Source organism: Drosophila subpulchrella, chromosome 2R, assembly GCF_014743375.2.
Source record: "Drosophila subpulchrella strain 33 F10 #4 breed RU33 chromosome 2R, RU_Dsub_v1.1 Primary Assembly, whole genome shotgun sequence".
NCBI lineage: Eukaryota > Metazoa > Arthropoda > Insecta > Diptera > Drosophilidae > Drosophila > Drosophila subpulchrella.
In genome coordinates this window covers 13,571,637-13,594,884 of record NC_050611.1, presented here as the reverse complement: position 1 = coordinate 13,594,884, position 23,248 = coordinate 13,571,637, and the positions used below count along the sequence as shown (strand labels likewise).

At 45.5% G+C, this 23,248-nt stretch overlaps 8 protein-coding genes across 9 annotated transcripts; 5 read left to right on the top strand and 3 right to left on the bottom strand.

Moving 5' to 3' along the window:
- Positions 1-521: 521 nt before the first annotated feature.
- LOC119551380 (glycerol kinase) lies at positions 522-2,907 on the bottom strand. The gene is made up of 4 exons (XM_037860702.1): positions 2,691-2,907; positions 2,508-2,636; positions 1,080-2,445; positions 522-958 (listed from the first exon to the last, which is right to left on the bottom strand). The coding sequence occupies exons 1-4, from the start codon at positions 2,769-2,771 to the stop codon at positions 741-743; spliced, it is 1,794 nt and encodes a 597-aa protein (XP_037716630.1). The 5' UTR covers positions 2,772-2,907; the 3' UTR covers positions 522-740.
- Positions 2,908-3,226: 319 nt separating this feature from the next.
- LOC119549548 (presenilins-associated rhomboid-like protein, mitochondrial) lies at positions 3,227-5,263 on the top strand. The gene is made up of 6 exons (XM_037857698.1): positions 3,227-3,379; positions 3,444-3,636; positions 3,700-3,994; positions 4,484-4,704; positions 4,759-4,958; positions 5,017-5,263. Exons 1-6 carry the CDS (start codon positions 3,333-3,335, stop codon positions 5,105-5,107), a joined length of 1,047 nt encoding a protein of 348 aa, XP_037713626.1. The 5' UTR covers positions 3,227-3,332; the 3' UTR covers positions 5,108-5,263.
- LOC119549549 (RNA-binding protein 48) lies at positions 5,244-6,147 on the bottom strand. The gene is made up of 3 exons (XM_037857699.1): positions 5,774-6,147; positions 5,574-5,718; positions 5,244-5,518 (listed from the first exon to the last, which is right to left on the bottom strand). Exons 1-3 carry the CDS (start codon positions 5,864-5,866, stop codon positions 5,265-5,267), a joined length of 492 nt encoding a protein of 163 aa, XP_037713627.1. The 5' UTR covers positions 5,867-6,147; the 3' UTR covers positions 5,244-5,264.
- A 488-nt stretch (positions 6,148-6,635) lies between these two features.
- Positions 6,636-9,211, top strand: LOC119549547 (ribonucleoside-diphosphate reductase subunit M2). The gene is made up of 3 exons (XM_037857697.1): positions 6,636-6,830; positions 6,987-7,235; positions 8,046-9,211. The coding sequence occupies exons 1-3, from the start codon at positions 6,780-6,782 to the stop codon at positions 8,925-8,927; spliced, it is 1,182 nt and encodes a 393-aa protein (XP_037713625.1). The 5' UTR covers positions 6,636-6,779; the 3' UTR covers positions 8,928-9,211.
- A 474-nt stretch (positions 9,212-9,685) lies between these two features.
- Positions 9,686-12,143, top strand: LOC119549545 (beta-1,3-galactosyltransferase 1). The gene is made up of 2 exons (XM_037857694.1): positions 9,686-10,191; positions 10,256-12,143. Exons 1-2 carry the CDS (start codon positions 9,870-9,872, stop codon positions 11,365-11,367), a joined length of 1,434 nt encoding a protein of 477 aa, XP_037713622.1. The 5' UTR covers positions 9,686-9,869; the 3' UTR covers positions 11,368-12,143.
- Positions 12,144-12,234: 91 nt separating this feature from the next.
- LOC119549546 (beta-1,3-galactosyltransferase 1) lies at positions 12,235-13,778 on the top strand. The gene is made up of 2 exons (XM_037857695.1): positions 12,235-12,396; positions 12,449-13,778. Exons 1-2 carry the CDS (start codon positions 12,237-12,239, stop codon positions 13,555-13,557), a joined length of 1,269 nt encoding a protein of 422 aa, XP_037713623.1. The 5' UTR covers positions 12,235-12,236; the 3' UTR covers positions 13,558-13,778.
- A 164-nt stretch (positions 13,779-13,942) lies between these two features.
- Positions 13,943-15,276, top strand: LOC119549758 (beta-1,3-galactosyltransferase 1). The gene is made up of 2 exons (XM_037858002.1): positions 13,943-14,090; positions 14,150-15,276. The coding sequence occupies exons 1-2, from the start codon at positions 13,943-13,945 to the stop codon at positions 15,244-15,246; spliced, it is 1,245 nt and encodes a 414-aa protein (XP_037713930.1). The 3' UTR covers positions 15,247-15,276.
- An 81-nt stretch (positions 15,277-15,357) lies between these two features.
- Positions 15,358-23,044, bottom strand: LOC119549596 (xin actin-binding repeat-containing protein 2). 2 transcript variants are annotated; one of them, XM_037857756.1, is made up of 5 exons: positions 22,633-23,044; positions 22,095-22,563; positions 20,399-21,708; positions 18,813-19,763; positions 18,074-18,756 (listed from the first exon to the last, which is right to left on the bottom strand). In XM_037857756.1, exons 1-5 carry the CDS (start codon positions 22,724-22,726, stop codon positions 18,209-18,211), a joined length of 3,372 nt encoding a protein of 1,123 aa, XP_037713684.1. In that variant the 5' UTR covers positions 22,727-23,044; the 3' UTR covers positions 18,074-18,208. The 2 variants fall into 2 exon arrangements, with proteins under 2 accessions (XP_037713683.1, XP_037713684.1); XM_037857755.1 differs by lacking the exons at positions 18,074-18,756; positions 18,813-19,763 and adding an exon at positions 15,358-17,971 and having other exon boundaries at positions 22,633-23,036.
- Positions 23,045-23,248: the final 204 nt, after the last annotated feature.

The window sequence follows — 23,248 nt, the reverse complement described above, 5'->3', positions numbered from 1 at the left end:
CCTCGCCTGCTCGACTCCCTTCGCTGGACGGCAACGAAGTGCAGCAGAGACAACAGCCAAGGGTGCTCCTCCGCTGGTCCCCATCGTACTCATCCCCAAGTTCCGGGGGAGGCGCGTTCAAGTGCACATTGGCTGCAGGCTGGAATGCACGGGCACAGCTGCTCCTCCAACGATTCGCGTGTCAACAATAAGCGCAATAACTTAAGCTCCATTCAATGCGGTGAGCTGCAGCCCGGGGCAGGTGATGAATGCGTTCCTCCGTGGAGGAGACCTGCCAGCTAATTAGCTGGCAAATGGATCTCATCTGGCGAGTACTGGCCACTTGTGCTCCGCTTTTTCCACTTGTAAAACACAATCTCAACAGTTTGCCTTCACATTCTCCTGGTTAACTCAAATCAACCGTCAATGGCGCATGCAGGATATCGAGTTTTTGTGCTCGTCTCTGAACAGCTTTAACAATTGTCTTTAGATTTCAAAAGAAATAAGCACTGCTTAAACTGAATGTTTAAATAAGCGGAACATAATGAGCTTATAAAAACATGTATATAGTGGTGTAAATAGGTGAATCACAATTATTTTGATCTACAACTCGGGAAAAAAACTAAAAGGATTTTATATGTACATATCAAAGCAACTAATATAAAATTACATGCTAAACTAAACAATAAATTTTAATGCACACAGTTGAACGTGTTCAGTTGACTAGATAGAACTGCCGCTGCTCCCTAACTAGACTGCCACTATTTCAGGGGATTGTTCTTCAGAAAGTTGGCCAGCAGGACCAGGGCAAACGATGTTGTCAGGAACAAACTACCGGGTATAGAACGCCGAACGGGTAAATTGGGATCAAGTTCTCGTTGAGCAAACAGCTCCACATCGGCCTCATAGGTCTCGTAGTTGTTCCAATGCAGGCATCTCTTCACTGCATAGTCCCAGCGCTTATAGAGTAGCTCTCGGCCTGAAAAAGTGATAGGTTACATTAAATATGCAGTATATTTAAATGCAGGATAGCAGAAAACAGCGTCGATCTTAATTCAATAAAAGAAAAAACTGATTTTACAATTCGAAAATCAACTTACGATTCTTTGTGGTTGTGGGCGAAAAGACATCCGTGGGCGGGGCGTACATTTTCACGGCGTACTGCAGGGACACCACCTTCATCGTCACGCCCGCGGCTATCATGACGCCCAAACCTGCAGGCGAAGTAGTCTGCGGCCGCTCCAGCATGTAGCCAATTATGTCCGCGATGAACTGCACAAGGTGCGAGTTTTCGGCGTAATCGCCGCCAAACGTGAGCACAGGCTGCATGGAGGAGCGGTCCCAGTTGGGGGTATCGCGCTTGAATGCCTGTAGCACCTCGAAGATCTGGAACCCGGTGGCTTCGTAAGCCGCTTGTGTGATGTTTTCCGCAGTGGTCTGGCTGGTGAGTCCCAAGATAATGCCCCTGGCATCGTGACGCCAGTAAGGGGCATACATTCCATGAAAGGCCGGCACGAACGTGATCTCCGACCTCTTGGCCGCCAGTCCACACTCGGCGTTCAGCATGGATGACGAACAGGAGGACGAGATCATTGAGTTCTCGCCGATGAATGTGTTTAGGGACTCCACCACGTTATCGTTGGAATTAATCTCAGTGTTTATTTGCAGTTTATCCCTTAGCCAGGTCACCGTAGATCCCGCATTGGAGATGGCTCCCTCGAGCGTATAGTTGGTGGCCTCCTTCTCGCCCAGCTTGTGCGCTATGCCCGTGATCAGTCCATTGGCCGAGTCCAATTTCTCCTTGGCCGTGTTAAGCAGCACAAAGCAGCTGTCGTCTAGGGTGCATACATTCTGCCCCGCCTTCACGCAGAGCTGGCCCAGCAAACTAGCCGGCTGCTCGCCCATCATGCCTGCTATGGGAATGCCCAGCAGAGGACCATCTAGAACGTAGCCGAATATCTCGGAGTTGGAACGTATGCGTGGCAGTATATTCATGGGCAGTCGGAAGAACTGGCAGAGCTTAGGGTCCCACTGCTGCGTGGACAGGTTCATGAGGGAGGTGTAGTGTGCGTTGGTAAGGTCCGTGGAGTGCACGCCCGTCTCCACGCCGCCGGTGAGGTTCCACAGCAGCCAGGAGTCCAGGGTGCCGAAAAGGCACTTGTTCTCCTCAATGGCAGTGGCTACGGAAGGAACGTGATCCATCAGCCAGCGGACCTTTAGGGCACTAAAGCAGCTACTCAGAGGCAGGCCACTGCGGTATCGCACGTAGTCCACATTGTGCCGGACATTGTGGAGCAGGCTCTTCAGGAGCGCCGTGCTTCGGCAATCGGACCAGCCGATGGCATTGTGCAGCGGTTGACCCGTCTGCTTGTTCCACAGCACCGAGGTGCCGCGCTGATTTACGATGCCCATGGCGATGATGTCATGCGGATTGATTTCCAGTATCACCAGGTTCTTGTAGGCGGTCTGCAAAAGTGACCCCATTAGTTGGTTGCAAGATGATGATATAACCCCCCCCGATAAGCCACCTCTATGCACTCCTGCGTGTTCCTCCATATCTCGGCCGGATCGTACTCCATCCAGCCCGACTGGTGGACAATCTGGCGGAGCTTGAGCTCGTGATACGCCAGAACTTCCGCATTTTTGGTTGAGTAAATCTATGGAAATAGAATCTGAGTCAGCGGACGTTTTCGGCTTTTGGACCTCCTCACCAGAAAGCGGCAGTGGGTGCTGCTCACGCAGGCGACGCCGATGAGTGCTCCGAATCTCCCGTAGCGCCCGTTGGACATCATTGGCCAGCCCGGTGGCCCGCGGACACGTGCTGTTCGGTGTTAAGGCGCGCTAGCCGAGGAAAATGACCAAGCCGTGTTTTGTTGTTGTCGCTTTTTGGAACGCCAATATTGTCAAGTGTGCAGTGTGACCGTGGGCGACTAAGTCTGAATTACCAACTGAGAAGGGTGCGTCAAGGTAGCAAGGGGGGATTGGAGTTTCAATTTTGTACTTATCAAAAGTACATTAGTCTAACAAGGATGATGTTATAAAGGGTGGTCAGCACTTTATTAATAAACCATGGCAATAGCATATTAATTAAATGCAATCTAATACATAAATTACCAATATACATTATTTTTTGCTTCTTATATTGTACATTAATAAATATCTAGAAAGTTGAAAATTAAAAATTTCACTGTTTTCTCGCTGCTCACGCATCTCTAACCATTGCTCGGTAACCTAGCCATTTTCGGCTTTCCACCCTCTGGTCACACTTACATATTCCGGGTTTTTTCTCCACGAAGCAAAATAGAAACAAATTTCCTATATTTCATGCTAAATTGGCCCAGATCCGTACTACCATGCTCATGAGTCGAGCGCTCTGCCGGAGTTGGCTGTCCCAGGTGGCGTAAGTAAGCGGGCGGCGTCATCGTTCCGTAACCGGAGTAACCCGACTTTTACAAAACTTATAGCCACAGATGTCATGCAAATGTGCCAATCCTGCGAATAAACTCTGGTCATCCGGCGGCCAGGTCCTGCCGGCAGTTCCAAAGCAACCGGAAACAGAGCAACCTAAAGCCCACGACCGGGGAGCCTCTGGCGGCTGAGCAAAACACCACAGTGCCGTTGAACAATGTGATCAAGGCGGTGGCCTTCACGGGAGCAGTAAGATTTGGTACTGGTCAGCAATTCAACAGGTCTTTTATACTCTTAACTTGCCTCCTCTAGTTTACGGTGGGCTGTTTCGCGGGCGCCACCATCCTGGAGTACGAGAACACACGCAGCCTAATCCTGGAGAAGGCGCGACAGGCGAGATTCGGCTGGTGGCAGAGTCGTTCACTGGCGGACCGGGACTACTGGACACAGCTGAAACAGGACATCCGGCGGCACTGGGACTCACTGACGCCCGGCGACAAGATGTTCGCCCCCATCTTCCTCTGCAATGTAGTGGCCTTCGCCATGTGGCGCGTGCCCGCCCTGAGATCCACTATGATGACCTACTTCACCTCCAATCCAGCGGCGAGTAAGTGTTGGAGTTGAACTATATTCAAAATCTTTGAAAAGTGATGTTGGAAAAGCTAAATCTTGCGAAATCACCTACTACCGGGCAGTATCATAATCAATGAAATCGAAATGTAGACTTATCTTTCGTAAGGCACACCCATCAGGGTTTTGTTAACCTAATGTGGTATTGAACTTAATCAATATTTGCAAATGTATTACTGTTTGGGCAGATATGTGTCAAAAACTATTATTTATTAACCATGGGTATCCCTTAAACTGATGGTTATATAAATAGGTTTTCTGATTTCTTCGCAGAATTGAAATTTAGTATCAAAAATTAATTAAGAATGCAAGACTATTGCTCATTTGCATTATTATTGAGGTATTCAGTAGACATTATAATTAAACATTTTAAAATTAAACTTTAAAGTTCTTGAAAATACACAATCATTTACAACAATAACTTTTAACCTATTTGTGTAATACAAAAAATACTTTATTCTCGCAGGAGTCGTCTGCTGGCCCATGTTCCTGTCCACCTTTAGCCACTACTCGGCCATGCACATATTCGCCAACATGTACGTGATGCACAGCTTTGCCAACGCGGCGGTCCTTTCGCTGGGCAAAGAGCAATTCCTGGCGGTCTACCTCAGTGCCGGCGTCTTCTCCAGCCTGATGAGCGTGCTCTACAAAGCGGGCACGAGTCAGGCGGGGATGTCCCTGGGTGCGGTAAGAGAACCCAACTCACCTTAAGTAAATACAAACTGATGGCACTTCTTGTAGTCTGGAGCCATAATGACACTGCTGGCCTATGTGTGCACCCAGTATCCGGACACCCAGCTTAGCATTCTGTTCCTACCCGCGTTGACATTCTCCGCCGGAGCCGGCATAAAAGTGCTAATGGGCATTGACTTCGCCGGCGTTGTGTTGGGCTGGAAGTTCTTCGATCATGCGGCGCATTTGGGTGGTGCAATGTTTGGCATGTAAGTCTGGGCGTCTATCCCTTCCTGGTTCTCTTTTTAATCCGACTGTAATCCGTAGCTTTTGGGCCACGTATGGAGCACAAATTTGGGCGAAGCGGATTGGCCTGCTGAATTACTACCACGACCTGCGCCGGACGAAGCAGAAATAGTACAAGAGGATCGGGGGACGGCCAAGTGAACGGACGGGAAGCTGAGGTTTCGGAGTGGTAGCAACTAACACTCTGATGTGACGATAAAACTGACATCGTTCTGCCTTAGGAGTTCATTGCAATGAGTTAAGTTGAATAAAGCGTTAACATCCTGTAGTCATCTGGCTTCCCGGCTCTTCTTTGACGCATGAGGCTGGTCCTTTTGATTCCTTCGGATGCGTAGAGCCACCTCCTGCCTGCGCTGCACCATCTTCTCCCTAAGTTCGTCGAGGGATTCCCGTTCTGGAGCGTAGGATATGTGCAAAATGCCGCCGAAGAACTGTCGGGCATCGAGCATCTTCTTTGCTCTTCTGGCTACCTCCAGGCGTTCGAATTTCACGGCAAACACATCCGTAAAGGCTTCCAGTTCCACTATAAGAAAGTTAATGATGATTAACATATAAATAGTGATCGGGTTCTTACTCACTTTTTGAAGCCATCTCTGAAGTTATGGAAATGCAAGACTGAAGTTTGCCAAATCCCTGTAGCTTAGCCTTCAGTTCGGCTTGAAGGTTTACTTTGGGTACACCAAAAATCAACAAATGCCGGGACTCACTGGCCACTGTATAGACCTTAAAAGGGATTTAGGTTCTACAACATATGCAAAAATAATTCATTGTAACCCACCTTAACAGCTTTTAATTCCCGACCCTGACGGTATTTCAGTCTTGTGGTGCAGTATTCCAGACGTTTGTGGTGTTCTGAGGATTGAGCTTCCATGTTGTAGCTTTTAAAACAAGTTATCTTGTAAAATTAAGAATTGTTTACTATTATTTTTAGCCGGTAAAGTAACAATCGGCTATCGATAACAACCGAACTCCAGCTGTTCTGTTATATCTATGTTATTAACATTAAGGGCTGTAATGGAATTCACTCAAATGGAGTGACATCAGCACCTGTTGCATTGCTAAATATTCTACAAATTTTAAATTGACTTATCTGAAAATTGACTTATCTGAAAACACGATGTTGCTGGCAACGAAATGCTTGAGGATATAGCTCTTCTTTTATTTGTTTGGTTATAAAAAAGGGACTTAAAAATTTCCACTCAATACTATCACACTTGAGTGAGTTTAACACCTGATGCTGATTTTCAGAGTTGTCATGTCTTAAAATTATATTAACCTTGAAAACTATCGATTGCAAATTATTATTTAAAGTTTCTGCAACGTCGCTTGGTTATATTTTTGAAGTAAGGATTAATTTCTGTAAAGCTGAAGAATGTAGAAAAAGGATTAAAAAAAATTAAAAGTAGAACCCATAAGTGGATTACAAAGCAAACAATTTATTTTTAAATTACAAAAGATTAAAGAAATTTTCGGATGAACGTTTGGTTTTCTATTTTTAAATATCTAGTAATTTTTTTATTCGTTTATTTTTCGAATAGATATTCGCTGTGGTAGCTAACCCTAATTTCCTAGCATTTTCCCACCACCAAAAATGGCGGCAAATCGAAACCGTTTGCCGCCCGGCATAAAAACCGAGGTAGCTGCATTTCCCAGATCATTTGTCACTGAAATTTCGAACTCTTCGCCAGAGATACCCCGCGGATAAAGTGGTTTTCATCAGATATACTGCTGCATAAAACAAGAAATCTACAGTCAAGACTAATCCAATCATAAACAACTCTCAAATGGCGTCCAAAGAAAACATTGCGGACAACATGGAGAAGTTCTCGCTTAAGGTAATTGACACGCGGAATAAGTGGAAAAGATCACGGCTATACATAGACGTAATACCGCGAAGGGCGTATGTGTGGGTTTCCCGGGGGAAATAGTACTACGCAGCAAAAAAAAATATTGATGTTTTGGTTGCATTTCTTCGTTTTTCTTGTAAACAGAGTCCCAGCAAGAAGATTCTGACGGAGAGCGCCAACAATGTTCGCAAGATGTCCATTGGCCACGAGACAAATGGTCAGGTGGTGAAGGAATCCCCAGCGGAGAATGGTGTGGGCAAGTCCGCCAACTCCCTCGTGGAGAAGTCCGTAACCCCCTTCGATCCCTCGCTGGAACCACTCCTGCGCGAGAATCCCCGACGCTTCGTCATCTTTCCCATCCAGTACCACGACATCTGGCAGATGTACAAGAAGGTGTGTATACCATAACCATATAGCATAAGGTTTCCATTTGCATTAGTGGTAAAATTCCGATTTTTCGGCGGCAAAAATTGTGGAAGGGCGGGCGTTTCGAGATAAAGCGCGCCAAAAGCCGGTCACGTACGTCAACGTGGTTGGTTTCATGAATCAAACTTGGTGATAACCAGCCAAACAACCCCTCCCGCAATCAAAGACCCTTCTGCTGATTCACTGCATCGTGGTTTACCCAATGTCAACATACATATATGTGTGTGTTCACTGTACATACAAACGCCTTCTTTTTGGCGGGAAAACGATTACATACCGAAATAAAACCAATTACTCGGCTTTAATTACTTTTTGGTTACAACATTTTTATTATTGTTGCTTTGCTTAACTCGTGACCTGAGTTTCCCTGATTTAAATCTAATCTGTAGTTCCCCTTATAACATTCAATTAAAAAGCCATCTGTTGACTTTAGGAAAGCGGAAAAAATAAGTTACAACGTGAATATGAATAGTAAATAGCAATGTAAAATCGTTTTAAAGGTATTTACTAATTTGTTTGCTCTAATAAAGTTGGGCTCTTTAAACTTAATACAATACCAATGAAATTTTTGTTTTAAATAAACTAAACTTTTTTTTAATGAAATCATTATGGGCTAGAAAATAAAATCGATTTAGATGATTGAATTTGTATCAATTTAATAACTTATCAAGAATTTAATAAATACATAGCTTAATCATTTTCTTATCACTAAAAACTGTAAGTTAAGACAGCTTAAATACCTTAAATTTAACGAAATGTCACCTCTTCAATTCACAGGCTGAGGCCTCTTTCTGGACCGTGGAGGAGGTGGATCTGTCCAAGGACCTGACCGACTGGCACCGCCTGAAGGACGACGAGCGTCACTTCATCTCGCACGTGCTGGCCTTCTTCGCCGCCTCCGATGGCATCGTCAATGAGAACCTAGTGGAGCGCTTCAGTCAGGAGGTGCAGATCACGGAGGCTCGCTGCTTCTATGGCTTCCAAATCGCCATGGAGAACGTTCACTCCGAGATGTACAGTGTGCTGATCGACACTTACATCCGAGATCCGCATCAGCGGGACTACCTGTTCAACGCCATCGAGACAATGCCGGCTGTGAAGCGCAAGGCGGACTGGGCCCTTTCCTGGATCTCCTCCAAGTCGGCCAATTTCGGGGAGCGCATCATTGCCTTCGCTGCCGTCGAGGGCATCTTCTTCAGCGGCAGCTTTGCCTCTATTTTCTGGCTGAAGAAGCGCGGTCTGATGCCGGGCCTGACCTTCTCCAACGAGCTTATCTCCCGCGACGAGGGCCTGCACTGCGACTTTGCCGTGCTGATGTTCCAGCACTTGGTGCAGCGACCCAGGCGCGAGCGCATCATCGAGATCATCCGCGATGCGGTGGCCATTGAGCAGGAGTTCTTAACCGATGCCTTGCCCGTAAACCTCATTGGCATGAACTGCGATCTCATGTCGCAGTACATTGAATTCGTGGCCGACCGTCTGCTGGTGGAGTTGGGCGTTGGCAAAATCTACAATACCAAGAACCCCTTCAACTTCATGGAGATGATCTCGCTGGACGGAAAGACGAACTTCTTCGAGAAGAAGGTGGGCGAGTACCAGCGCATGGGAGTGGCCACCAATCGCCTGGACAATGTTTTCACCCTGGACGCCGATTTCTAGGGCTGGTCCCAGGTCATCATTGTCGCAACTTAAACCACATAAGGGCTGGCTTCTCAACTTTTCTATTTTAATCTGACGGATTTTATGTGTAGTCCGTTTTAATTTTAACCTATGCTAAGAACGATCACTGACTTTTACAATCACTTCATCATTACCTGGACCTCCTCAACGCGCTCAAACACAGAAATTTTTGATACACTTGACCAGGAGCGTATTTTTTCGAATTCATTGTACATACAACATTCTAAATAAATATATACGTAGACAATTATTAAGCACTATAATTATGATGTTTTGATTTTCGGTAGGTTGCTTGCCATAAATGTAATATGTGATGGTGTTCGGAGAAACGTTCCAGCTTAATTTTATTTACATGAATTTACTTTACTCAAATATTTAATCATTTATATGAGTGTGCCAATGTACATTGTACATTATAAAGTTTATAATATAAAGATACGTTTTATGTTGCAAATGTTATTAATGTAGGGCCGTAGTGTAAAGTCCTCTTTTTTATATTTATATTATGGAATATGATAAAGCTGAAGAAAATATTTGACTAGTTCTTTTAAATTTAATCTTAATTTAATTAACGTATATATAAATCTAAAACAGGCGCTGATCCAAGGGGATTTTTAAACTTGATCAGGACCGTTATAAATTAAATTTAAATGTATTGCTTATGGCTAGAGATGGGCAATACTTACCGATAGTCACGAGTGCTCTGCGTCACATCACCATTCTACAATCAGCTGACTCGCAAATTCGCTCTATTATCAGTAGAGTGGAAGTCCTATTATTATGTTTACTTAGCTCTTTTCAATACTTAAATGTGAATCACAAGTGTAGGCGATTAGACCATTCCTCTTCTGTGACGAAACCCCTATCAGCAAAACGGTCGGCTCAAAAAAGCTGTTGCAATGCGAGAAGCGAAGCAGTGAAATGTGGACAAAGGAGCAACGAATCAACAGCCCAATGAACCGCACTTGGAATCCGGATAATGGAGAGGAGCAATCCGCCCTCCTGGCGGTGGAAAGTTCCGGGAGCTCGGCCGCAGCTGCTTCCGGGTCCGACGAGGAGGCGGTGACCAGCAGTGGCGCACCCCGCACTAAAGCCAAGCTGAGGAAGCTGCAGCACCGGACTCGCATGCCGCAGCCCAGGATGTTAAGACGCCTCGGCTGCTACACGCTGAGTGCCTTCGTCATCTTCCTGCTGCTCTTGGTCTACCTGCCACTCATTTACTTGGATGGACACAAGCGTTGTGGTAGGACAATGCATTCCCTATTCACCACATGTGTTCTGAGCCAGATCCATTGTTGTTTTTCCAGCTGGCCTGCCCGACTGGACTCTGGAGACCTCCCGCAGCACAACGGACTACCTGGATCCCGGGCGCGAAACGGCCCTCATTGTTCCCCGTGACTTTTGCCGGAACAAGACCTTCCTGGTAATCGCCGTGTGCACCGGCGTGGCAAACTTTGTTCAGCGACAGACCATCCGCGAAACCTGGGGAAACACCACCGAGTTCAACTATCCAGCCTTTGTCAAGCTCCATGGTCATCTCAAGGGGCACTACCTGCCGCCAATGCCGGAGCGCCTGAAGCTGTACGAGGATTACCTGAGCGGCGTGGGTGACGCGCTGACCGCCTCTGTGAAAATTGTATTCATTGTGGGCCGCCAGGGAGATGAGGCCCTTGTGGGCAACGAAACACTCACTCGCATTCACAGTGAAGCGGACCAGTACAATGACATCATTCAGGAGAACTTCGTGGACAGCTACAATAATCTCACACTCAAGTCAGTGATGGCTCTAAAGCACATCAGCCGCAGTTGCTCCAATACCTCGGTCTTCTTCCTCAAGTGCGACGATGATACATTTGTGAATGTACCCAATTTGTTGCACTTTCTGCTCGGCGGAACTATACCATTGTACAACGATACACTGGACTATCATGACCGATCCACCTTCTTGGCAACTGCACCGCAGAACCGGTTAAAAGCCAGCAGCGAGGTGATGTACGGCCATCAGTTCTGCAACGTGGTGCCGGTCAGCGAAGTGAGCAGCAAGTGGTACATGCCCTCGTACATGTATAAGCCGGAGAAGTATCCGAAATACCTTTCCGGAGCCGGCTATCTGATGTCCATCGATGTGGTGCAGCGTCTGTTCGAGGCCTCGCTCAATACGACACTGGTCTACCTGGAGGACGTGTACATAACTGGGCTGTGTGCGCAAAGGGCAAAGATTAACCGTCACCACCACCCGCTCTTCAGCTTTGCCCACTCGAAACAACCATGTGCTTTCAAGGGCAGCATCACACAGCACCAGATGAAAGACGACAGCATGGTGGAGGCATGGCACCATGTGGCCAACTACTCTATCAAGTGTCCGCCACCGGGGCGTTACTTCAATCAAATGCGATTGCGTAAGCGTCAGAATTGTTAAGACTAGGCTACGCCTACCCATTCCCCCTGCTCTCTGAAGAACCCGAAATACTATACTTATGTTGCATTGATTGATATTTTTGAACTTAGTTCCTGAAAATACTTGTATACGTTCTTTGGATAAGATAAAGATTTGCTTGTAGAATATAATCAACTGACTTGATAACCAGGCAAAGGTGATATATAACCGCTAATGGTCATTATAGTTTAAAGATTTAAGTTGCATACAGTTTTTGTTTGCTAAAAAAGCTCGATAAATTGCTTATTAATTCTTATCTCAAAGTATTCCTAAATTTAATAACAAAAATTGTACAAAACTCATTCAGTGTTAATGTATTAAAATTGGTAAATGCCGAGCACCCAATCTCCATATCAATGTTAAAAGTAATGCACAAGCGAGATATCGGATATATCTAGATTTCTGAATCTTCCCAGAAACTCTACAATGAAATAGACTTTACGATAGAAGTGTAAGTATTTATTTATTGTTTATATGAAATTATATCAAATATATTTAAAAAGTTTGTTTTAGCTTTTTCACTTCGCGCTAATTTATACTTATAATATGTTTACACAGTAACGTTCATTTAAAGCTTCCTTGCAATACCTCTGTAACAAATGAAGACGATTTTCGCACAAAAGCGTAAAGAAATTAATTTAATCATTGTAAACGTGTGATAGATAAAGACAAAACTACATTTATTGCATCAGATTGCCAAATATCTAGTTGTGTTTATGTTGAAAAGCTAAATAAAAATCTGAAAATTATCAACCTTACTCTTTTACTTAAAAATGTATTATTTATCTCTGCTGTTTTATAACTACAATTGCCTTTTGCGAGGCTGTCAATTTGACATTTTTACTTGAAAAATGCATTTTAAGTTTTTAGGAAAGTTGAGGCTGCGAGTATTGATGCCGAGGATCTGGAGACTGCTCCTTAGAAGGTACAAGGATACCGTGGCTATTCTGTTTCTGCTTTACGTGGTCTACAGGATAATTACTTTTAAGGCCGATCCTAGCAAGCGAACTGGTATGTAAAACAATACAATCAATACCTGATTCTAATTATTATTTCTTAACAGCTTCTCTGTCGGGTTGGGGCCGTGAAACGCCTAGGAGTATTGCTGATTACTTGGATCCAGCCAAGGATACGGCGCTTATTGTCCCTCGGGAGTTTTGCCGGAGTAAAGCCTTCCTGACTATCGCAGTGTGCTCCTTCGTGCACCACTATGAGCGGCGACGCGCCATCCGCATGCTTTGGGGCAACTCAACCGACTTCAACTACTCGTCGTTTGTGAAGCTCCATGGTTACCCCAAGGGAAAGTACCTCGATGTGCTGCCCGAGCGCCTGAAACTGTATGCCGAGTATCTGAGTGGCGAGGGTGACTCCCTGAAGGCCTCCATCCGTATTGTTTTCATTCTGGGCCGCAGGAACTGGGCCTCTTTGCTTGAAAATGAGGCGGTTGCCAGCGAGGCGGAAAAGTATAATGATATCATCCAGGAGAACTTCATGGACACCTATAATAACCTGACCATCAAGACGGTGATGGCCATGAAGCACATCAGCCAGAGTTGTGTGAACTCGACGGCATTTTACTTCAAGTGCGACGACGACACCTTTGTGAATATACCCAATGTCCTGCACTTTCTGCTCGGAGGAACGATTCCTCTGAACGAGGTCACCGTGGGTTACCATTACCTCAACACGTACCAGGTCACCTCGCCTCGGATACGATTGACGGCCCGCAGAGGGGTGCTGTACGGCCGCCGGTACTGCAACGTACCACCGATCACCAATAAGCTGAACAAATGGTACATGCCATCGTACATGTTCCGGGGCAGTGTGTATCCGCCCTACCTGTGTGGATCGGGCTACGTGGCGTCCATTGATGTGGTACCACGACTCTACAAGGCCTCGCTGGGCACCAGCATCGTGCACTTGGAGGACATGTTCGTCACTGGATTGTGTGCGGACAAGGCTGGCGTTAAGCGGATTAACCACCCGCTCTTTAGGTCCAGTTACCCGTTTAAGGTTGACGAGCTGTGCGCCCTCAAAGGTTGCTTCACCGCCCATCGCGCTAAGGATTACCTAATGTGGGACGCCTGGTACCTAATCACCAACTACAGCAGCAAGTGCCCTCCGCCAGGAAAGGACTTTCAGTTAAATCTGCCCAGGAGGCAAAGGTGTTGAAAAATTATGTCGATTTCCTATTTAAACATTTAAATATTTCATTTTCACGTTTTGTTTAAAGCCTTTACTTGTGTATTTAAAACACATTATAGATAGATTTAAAGATATAATATTTATTTCCGATAAATGTATACATTTTTACTTTACCAAAATCAGATGCTTCGTTCGTTTTCTCTTAATTTTCATAAACTTAGTAGTTTTAAAACCTACTTTTTAATATGCGGGCTAGAAAACGGTCTTTAAAATGGTTGCAAACAAAACTGATACCATCTTTGTCTAAAACCTTTAAAGAGCGAAATCTAAATTACTTAAAAACTAGACTTCATTTTATATTCCGTCAAATTGTAGTATTTCAATTTTAACGAATTGGAGTATATTAAAAAGTATGGGGCTGTTGCAGCGATTGCGATTGCATCTCCCAAGGATCTGGCGGCTTACCCGCAGGTACAAATTAATTCTGATTATTTTATTTGTACTATTCTGTTTCTACAAGAATCAAATAGTTAAATATGTGGATAATTCTGATCGAAAAGGTAAAAAAAAATAATATTATTTATTTTCATATGTCACATTTGGTTTTATTTTTTGACAGCTGAATTGCCAGGATGGGAACGCGAAAGGCCCATGAAAATAGGCGATTATCTGGACCAAAAGAAAAACACAGCGCTCATTGTGCCCCACGACTTATGCAGGAGGAAAACCTTTCTGGTAATTGCCGTTTGCTCTAGCCTGGACCACTTCTCCCAACGAAAGACTATCCGGAAAACATGGGGAAATACCAGGGAATTTAATTATGGAGTGTTTATGCAGCTACATGGTCACCTGGAGGGTAAATACCTGCCCATAATGAAAGATCGTATAAAGCTCTACGCCGATTATCTAAGTGTTTTGGAGCACTCATTGACCGCCACGGTACGGATTGTCTTCATAGTGGGAAAATCCCAGCACGATTACATGCGGGAAAAGTTATCCAGAGAGGCAAATCAACACAACGATATCATCCAGGAGAACTTTGTGGATAGTTACCACAACCTGACCCTAAAGTCGGTGATGGCTCTGAAGCACATCAGCCAAAGATGCGCAAAAACAGCAGCTTTCTTCCTAAAATGTGACGATGATACCTTCGTGAATGTGCCCAATCTGCTCCACTTCCTGCTGGGCGGTACAGTCCCCCTTTATAAGGATACTGTGGGCTATCATTTTCGCACCACTTACAAGGTAATGTCGCCCTGGAACCGCTTCAACGCCAGCAGCGATGTGATGTACGGCCACAAGTTCTGCAACATGAAAGCCAACTACGATGTAAGAAGTCCCTGGTACATGCCGCAATATATGTTCCAGGGGGCTAAGTACCCAAAGTATCTATCCGGAACCGGCTATCTCCTTTCCATAGATGTGGTTCAGCGGTTGTATGAGCAAGCTATTAACACATCGCTCGTGCATCTGGAGGACGTCTTCGTCACCGGCATTTGTGCGGAGGCAGCGGGAATCCAGCGGCGCCATTATCCTGTCTTCAACTACGTCCACGGAAAGCCACTGTGCATCTTCAAGGGAACCATTTCGCTTCACCCAGTGCCTGGGCATCAAATGTTGGAGGCCTGGTCCTTTGTATCCAACTATAGCATTAAATGTCCACCGCCAGATAAACACTTCATCAAAAGTCAAATAACAAAGAAATCACACTGTTAAGATATTGACTACATTGCTTTAATGCTAGTTCTTTAGATCTTTTATTTGTCATAAGATAAGCTTAGAATTACACATCTATATCAATATCAATTAATACCTAAGTACTAATTTATTTTCAATCGGCTGTCGAACACCTTTTAATTCAGTTACCAAAATATGAACGACCATTGAGAGAAGCTAAAAGATATTGTTGTAAGTCTCGAATATCTCCTTAAGTTCTGTGGGATTACCAGGCTTTTTAAGCGGTTCGGAAACATAACAATGCATTGTAAAATGCAATACCTAAATCTATATTATATGCGCATGTTGAAAAAATTCAATGATTGATACAAATGGAATCGGAGATATTTGTTTTATTTGTGCACTTTCAGGCATTCTGAAAGCTGTTAGCCTAAAAACTTAGCTGAGCTTCACGCTTGCTTCATATTCACAAGAATATAAGGTCCACAAGCAAATAATTTGATAGCAATTAGTTTTTACAAGTCAATATTGGAAAAAAAACAATTTCTAAAACAGAAGACGATCGGATTTACAGTTGCGAATAAAGTTTACATTAGAAACGTTGAAAAAGTATTTACATTAAACTTTTTGTGTTTATGGTTTTCTTCTGTTGGGTTTTATGTCCGTCGTGTTAGTTGTCTTTCATTTAAATTCTAGTAGAAATTCTAAATTGAAGGTTTTGAGGTCCAATGCTATGTATCCTCGTCGGTGGGACCTCGAAATATCACCACAAACTAGCCAACAATTTGCGCCGTGGCGGGCTCGTCTTGTGCGGAATCACTGACGTCCTGGGTGGATTCCATTTCGGTGTCACCATTTTCGCCGGAGCTCGCCGAAGGTGTCCGGCTTTGTTCAGTCTCGGTCAGCGGTCCCGACTTACTGGATACCTCGCCCTCATCCTCTTTCAAGAGAATCTCAGGTGGCTCCGTGGTTTCGAGTGGGATGTTTTCAATCAAATCATTTGCATCCGAGTCAGTCTCATCTTCATTTGCGTTGTCGGAAGCTAGGGCGCTGGGACTATTCAAAACTTTCATCAGCTCTTCAGTGGCTTCACTTAGTTCAATGCCATCCATGGCAATGACTTCGTCTATAGCGCAATCAAGTAGTTCTTTGGGAGTTTCAACAAGTTCTCCAACGTCCATGCTTTCTAGGAGCTCTGCTGCAGAAGGCTGGTCATTTTCGTTGCAAGTGTCCATGGATTCTACTATGTTTGAAGTGAGTAGGTCTACAGGTTCTACCTCTGCGACGCTGTTCTGAATTTCTTTAGTGTCTGCTTCTGTATCTTTAATGGTATCCTTTTCTGACTCCATTGAGATATCATTTTCTTTTTCCACTGCATTTTTTTTTAGTTTTTCACTAACCTCATCTGGTTTCTGTTCAGGTTTTTCGGTTTGCTTTCCTTTTTCTACGACACTTGTTTTGGCCTCAGAAATATATTCTTTAAGCGGCTTATGTACATTCTTCTTAACTATAGGTTTTGCCTTTGGAATTGAGTTCTTTTCAGCTGTTTTAGGTTCTTCCTTTTTTTCTTTTTGATCAACCTTTCTTATTTCTGAAGCTATTTCGGACTCCACTTCCATTTCGGCAATAGCACTCTTTTCTTTTTTTGATACTTTCTGGGATTCGACTTCTTTGGGATCGACCTGTTCTTTTTCCGAAGATATTTCCGAATCTACTTCCATTTCTGTACCATCAGCCTTTTTCTCTTTCGAAACTTGTTTGCTGGACTCTTTCTTACTATCTTCCTTTAAATTTTTTTCCTTTGCTAATTCTTTCTCCGATATTTTTGCCTCTATCTTTTGAGATACTTTTTCCTTTTCCAATGCTGATACTTTTTTAATTTCTATCTCTTTTGAAACTAATTTTTCTTTCCCTGTTTTTTCGTATGTCAGTTTCTTCTCACTCTCTGTTGTGTTTTCATCCTGTGCAAGATTTTCTTCAGCTAGTTTCTTCTCCTTTTCCCCAATTTTAGCTTTAATGGCCGCTTTTAATATATTTCCAATTTTTTCTTTGTTTTTCACCTTTTCCTTATCAACCACAGTCACTTTATCCTCGCCTTGCTCTTTTATGGACTCTTTCTTGGCCGAGGATGCTTTCTCTTGAATTACCGGTTTTTCCATTATCTTTTTAATGGAGTCTGCTGCTTTTTCACTTGGCGCTTTCGCTGGCTCCTTGGCTGCATCATTTGCTGAGACTTCCTTCGCAGCACTGGAATCATTTCCGGTGCCCAATTTCTGTTCACGTTTCCGGCAGTCTTCAACCCATTTGCGTGCCACCTCGAACTCATCCTCAGCTCGCTTTAATCTAACCACAACCTTCATCTTAAGCTTGGCATCGGATTTCTTCATCTCCTCCATGCGCTGGCGTTCCAGCTGCAAAAGTGCCGGGTTTGGCTTATTCGTTGTCTTCTTGCGCGGCTGCTTCTTTTGGCCCGGCGAAACGGACTTGGGCTCATTGGGGACCTCGTTAACCTCCACTTCCAGCAGACTGGCCAAGATCGTGGAGCTAAAAGCAGCCACATCGATTTCGGCCTGGTTCTCCTTCAGTTCACTTTTCGGGGCAGCCGATGTCACCGAAGTTATCTTCATAATAGCATTTTGTTGGGGTTGCTGTTGCGACGAGGTCGAGGGCGTGTCATCTTCGTTGTCTGAATCGATGGTGATGGTGTCCGTCTTGGGCTCCACAATCTCGATCTCGTTATCCTCGTCATCGCTAGCTTGTTTTTCTGTAAGGTTAAGGTTATTATAAATTAATGTTTATTATAAAACAGTATAAAACTATGATCTTAAAAGAACCTTGAGTCCCATAAATTGAACAACACGGCTTATAATGTTAAGAGATTTACTTTATATTTTTAAGTATGGCTCCTGGCAAAATTGGCAAATACTGTTTCTTTAAGCTTAAACTATAATCTCAAAGTACAAAAAACTAAGCCTATAAAAATGGGACTGGAATGTCAAGTCTAAATGTTGAGAAAGCGCATCTCCTCGAGTGGGAAATTGCAGCGAAGCTTCTGCAGCTTTCGCTCGTTGACCCGTGGATGTCGCTCCATCTCGCGGCAGTAGCACTCATATGCAAACTTGGCCATCTGCCAGCGAAGCTTGCAGGCCTGGGCATCCCTCCTAAAACGGGGCAACCGCCTGGCCACTTCCGGCCAAAGCCGCTCTCTGGCTGCCACATCGCTGTAGTCCACATGGCGTGGATTCCATAGGGTGGGATAGGCCCTCATGGCCAGAACCAGTTGCTGGGAGAACTGCTTGTCATCGGGCATGTCTTTTAGCTTTCCCGCGGAGTCGGCGCCGTTCGGCACACAATCCTGCAGTGGCTCGAACTCGTCGCGCAGGTCCTGCTCATCGATCTTGTACAAGAAATACAAGCTGGCCAAGTACTTTGAGTACTTTAGCTCTAGATTTGCAAAGATTCCTTTGTCTTTAATACTCTTAAGGCGGAATGACTTGTACATCTCGTACATTTGCTGCCAGCGTTCCACAAGATATTCGCAGGCATAATCTGAAAAATTAAGACAATCAGAAAAGGTTAAACAGACCACTGTTATTTCAACTCACTGGGTGCAGTCTTCCAGAAGTTCTGCCACAGGGACTTTCGGGTTTGCTCGTCAATACTGTTGAATTCGGGATCGGCGGATTTGCGCCACAGCACTGGATGACTTTTGGCGAAGGTTATGATGCGTTGATCAATGGGACGTACATCGAGTGGACGCATGGGCACCCGAGAGCCACCTTTTGGTTTAATTTTCACTGATGGTTGCTTCTGTGCCTTTTGTTCCATTGTGTTTTCGATCACGTCAAGGTGCTTGCGCTCGAAGCCATCCCCGTCATCTTCGCCGCAGTCCACCGCCAGCCATTCGCTCCTCGGCCGATCCCTGTTCTCCAGATAGTTGGTGGCCTTATCGAAGTAGCCCTTAAAGCGCTTTCCCTGCTTCAATCGCCTCTCAATCCGAACGTAACGCTTTCGTACGTTCTTCCAGCGCAGCTTGATGTCATCGCCACGTGGAAAGTGGCTGGCAATCACCCGCCATTGCTTGTTGGTGACCTCTTTCTTGCCATAATCGGGATGTCGGGTGCACCACAGCGACGGATATTCGCGGAGCAGCCGCGTCAACTTGCGATCGTAGGCGTGAGCCTGTTCGTTACGATTCATGCTCTCCTCAGTGCCAAGTTCGCCGCACTCCTCGTTGTCCAAATCATCGTCCTCCAGATCATCATCCAAATCGTCCGGTTCATCGTAGTCAAAATCATCCGCTTCTTCGTTTTCATTTCCTGCATCGTCTCGCTGCTGTTCCGGCCCCATTTCCGGTTCCTCCGGTTCATCGATGGGATCACCTTCGGCTCGAACTCCCAGTGGCATCAGCGGAGGCAGTGGCTCGCAGTCCTCGCCATCCTTCAGATTGGCATGCAGACTCTTGCGATACTCGTAGACCTGATTGTGGAAACTATTGCAGCCTGTGTTGAAGAGATCCACGTCGTCCAGCTGGCCATAGCACACGTAATCCACGGCTGCAATAAGCGGGAGATTAAAAGCATTAGCCTCGCAGGAAAAACTGCTGCTGGGTTCTATTCCATTGCCTGTTCTGGATGGTATTTTGCAAACACATGGACCAAGCTAAAATTCAAATCTACTCATCGCAGCCAATGAAATGGAACTCGCAGAGTTTATCTTAAACACAGCATACTTACATGCACTTAAATCGTCATCAGCATCCGATCAAAATAAAGACACTCGCGAAACGAAAACCGGAAATCAAATTCCAACGCCCGTCCATGTGTCGAAAATACGCACCAAAGACAGGAAATGGGAAATTCTGGACACCACTATATTCCCCTTAAACTGATTTTGCGTTCTACAAACTATCCATTATTCAAGTACCAACAAACGTTTACTTAAAGAATAAAACCCGTATACTTTTTAAAATGGAAATATTGAAGGAACTATATGCCACTTTAAAGGTAATTTCCTAGTTTATAATTATTTAAAATGGGCCATCCTTTCGCTAATCCTTTTGTTAGAGAAATGTAAGATTAGATTAAATGACTATAGATAGCAGATATAAATCTGCCAGTTATCCCCTGAGTATACAGTGTAATCATTTTAAGTCCACAACTATAAGCAATATATATATGTTCCAACTCACCGGCAGCTAGTTGACCGTTCTCCAGACTGTTGGCGTCGTTCTTAAAGCCCTTCTCCCGCATGTCCACCAGGCACTTCTCTTGCAGATTCTTAAAACGCCCGATGGCGTAGGTCATCAAATAGGACATGTGGATGTACAGCTCCTTGAGTTCCAGATAGTTGCGCACCTGGTTGTAAGCGTTCGAGTGGGTGAGCGAGACCACCTTGCCGGTGAGATGGGTGCAGATGTCCATGGCGCTGAAGATCTGCTCCTGCAGCTGGGCACGTGCCTGTCCCATCGGCGTGTTGGGGAAGTTGTGACGCACCAATGTTGGGACCTTGGGCGGTGGAGGCGGTGCTGGAGTTATCATAAGTGTTTGACCTCCATTGGCGTTCGGTGGTGGACCTTGTAGCGGTGGAGGCCCTTGAATTGGATTGGCAACTCGCACTTGCGGAGGCCGCTGCGGCGGGCCAGACTGCGGATTGTAGATGCCCATGTTGGAGCCGTAGGTGCTGATATGCAGCGAGGGCCGGCTAGGCGGATTCGGAGGTCTTGGGCGAATGACCACTCCGGGACCCACTTGGGGAATAGACAAAGCAGGCGGAGGTGGCGGTGGCGACGGCTGACTGACGGCTTGAGGCATCTGACGCTTCACCTGTATCAAACGACCATTAGGCAGGCGGTAGGAATCCTGTTGTGCAGCGCTGTTCAAATCCACGCGGTACCCGTTGATTGTGTGGAAGACTGGCCCAGCAGACTTCACTGCGTTGGGGACCACGGTGCGTCGCACTACATTAGAGCTAACACCAGGGGTAGTCTGGCGGTAGCGAATCCCCGATCCACTAAGCACCAGCGGCGGCGGGAGGTTGCTACGCGGCATAGTCATCGAGGAGGAGCCACTGGCACTCCCATTGCTGCTGTTGTTGCTGGAACTTGGTCCCGGCTGGTAATTCTGCTGGACGGTGACGATCCTCGGGGTGGTTGTGACACTGGCCGCCGGCATGGATTGACGGCCAGCTGGTTTTGGAGTCACAGAGAGCTGGCAGTCCGGCTCCAGCATACTGAGCAGATCCGGTGTGCAGACCACCTCGTCGTTGGAAGATTTCGGGCGTTTGGCTGGCGGTGCCGAAGGAACGGCTTTGGGCATGGATCCTCGTTTGTTTGAGCTCACTGAGCTGTTGTGGCTGCGCTTGGAAACGTTGGACTCCAAGCTCTCCATGGAGTCGGACAAGCTGCTGGCCTTCGACTTGGCCAAGCGGCAGCAGTTGCTGTTATCCTTGAGCATTTGGCGGCGTGCCTCCACATCGGACAGCTGCAAACCCTGGAGGGCCCTGTAAAATACAATAAGAGGGTATTGTACTAAGAGCAAGCAGTTTATAAGTTTTTTAAGGGTAGTTTTTATGTATGAATGATTTCCATGCTTTAAAGCAACTATTGATAGTGGCTGATAATACTTCTGCCATTTAAGAAAATTCAATTTTAGAAGTTCTGTCTAAAATGCAACTACGAGATGCTGAGAAAATATATGTGGGTTGTAGGATTTTCATAAACAAAATCATTAAGTGGTATGGAATTAATAATGGGTCCTAATAGTCAGATAAAATCGTCTTTGGCATAGACTTCTGTAAATGTTTAAACTAATCTATACTCCTAGACATTCCACGTATGAACAAGAAGAGATCCAAGATACAATATAAAAGATCACAATGAGACGCACCTCTTCTGCGTCTCCAGGTAGTTGACCAGGGCCCAGTGCTGGGCGCGCAGTGGCCAGAGGATCTTTGAGGTGCAGCTGAAGCAGTTCCAGTGCTCGTTCTGTTCGATGTCCACGATGACGCCCTTGGAGAGGTTCTTGACGATGCAGGACTTGCAGAAGACATACGGGCAGGTGGAGCAGCAGTACACCTCGCCACCCTGTCCGCACCAGCGGCAGTACAGCTCGGAGCCATCCTCGCCCTTGGAGAACTCGCCGCTGTTGTAGAAATCATGGCACTTGACGCAGTGCGTCACTCGCAGGATCGGATGCATTTTGATGTTGTTCTCGGAGGCGGGGGCAGTGCCCAAATGCTGTTTGCACACGGTGCAGTGCACCTTCCGCTGGTTGACCAGATCCACGTTGGGGTACATCTTTATGTAGAAGCGGCGCTCCTCATCGGACAGCGACGAGTGCATCTCGAACTTGGAACCTGAAGTTGCGATTTACTGAGTTACTGAGCCATCTGTCACATGGATGGTCTCCATGGAGGTACACTTACCCGTATAGTCCACATCCATTCTGGCCAGCGGCGATGGCGAAGGCGTCGCTACCTTCACCAGGGCACTTTCGCTGCCCGGAGTACTGCTGCTCATGACGGCTGATCTGTATCGTGCTCTTGGGACTCGAAACCGCTACGATTTTACCCCTAACAATTGCAAAATTCCTGCTGCCGCCGCAAAAAAAAGAAGCGGCGCGCTAACCACACACACTTGATATTCGCCAACGACAACAACAACAACCCTGCCACTGGCGCGTGTTTATATTTTATTAGTTGCGGCAACCGGCAAATAATAATTTTTATTTTAGCTACTTTTTCCGAACAATGCACAGCAAGTCTCATCGAAAATGTGAAAGAAAAGATTTTTTCACCCGAGACTGACAACCAACCATTCGGTCGAAATTTCAATATGGCTGCCGCTTCGGTTCGGAGCCGAAGTTGCCTCTACGAAGTGTATATAACAAGTTTGGAATGATACTCTATATCGCAATTTGAAGGCAATCCTCTTAGAAATTATGTTCTCAGTAATAAAATAAATTTTAACGTCCAGAAGATCGGTAAATACCCTATAATACCACCACAAAACAACGATCTTTCAGATAAAAACATTAAAAAA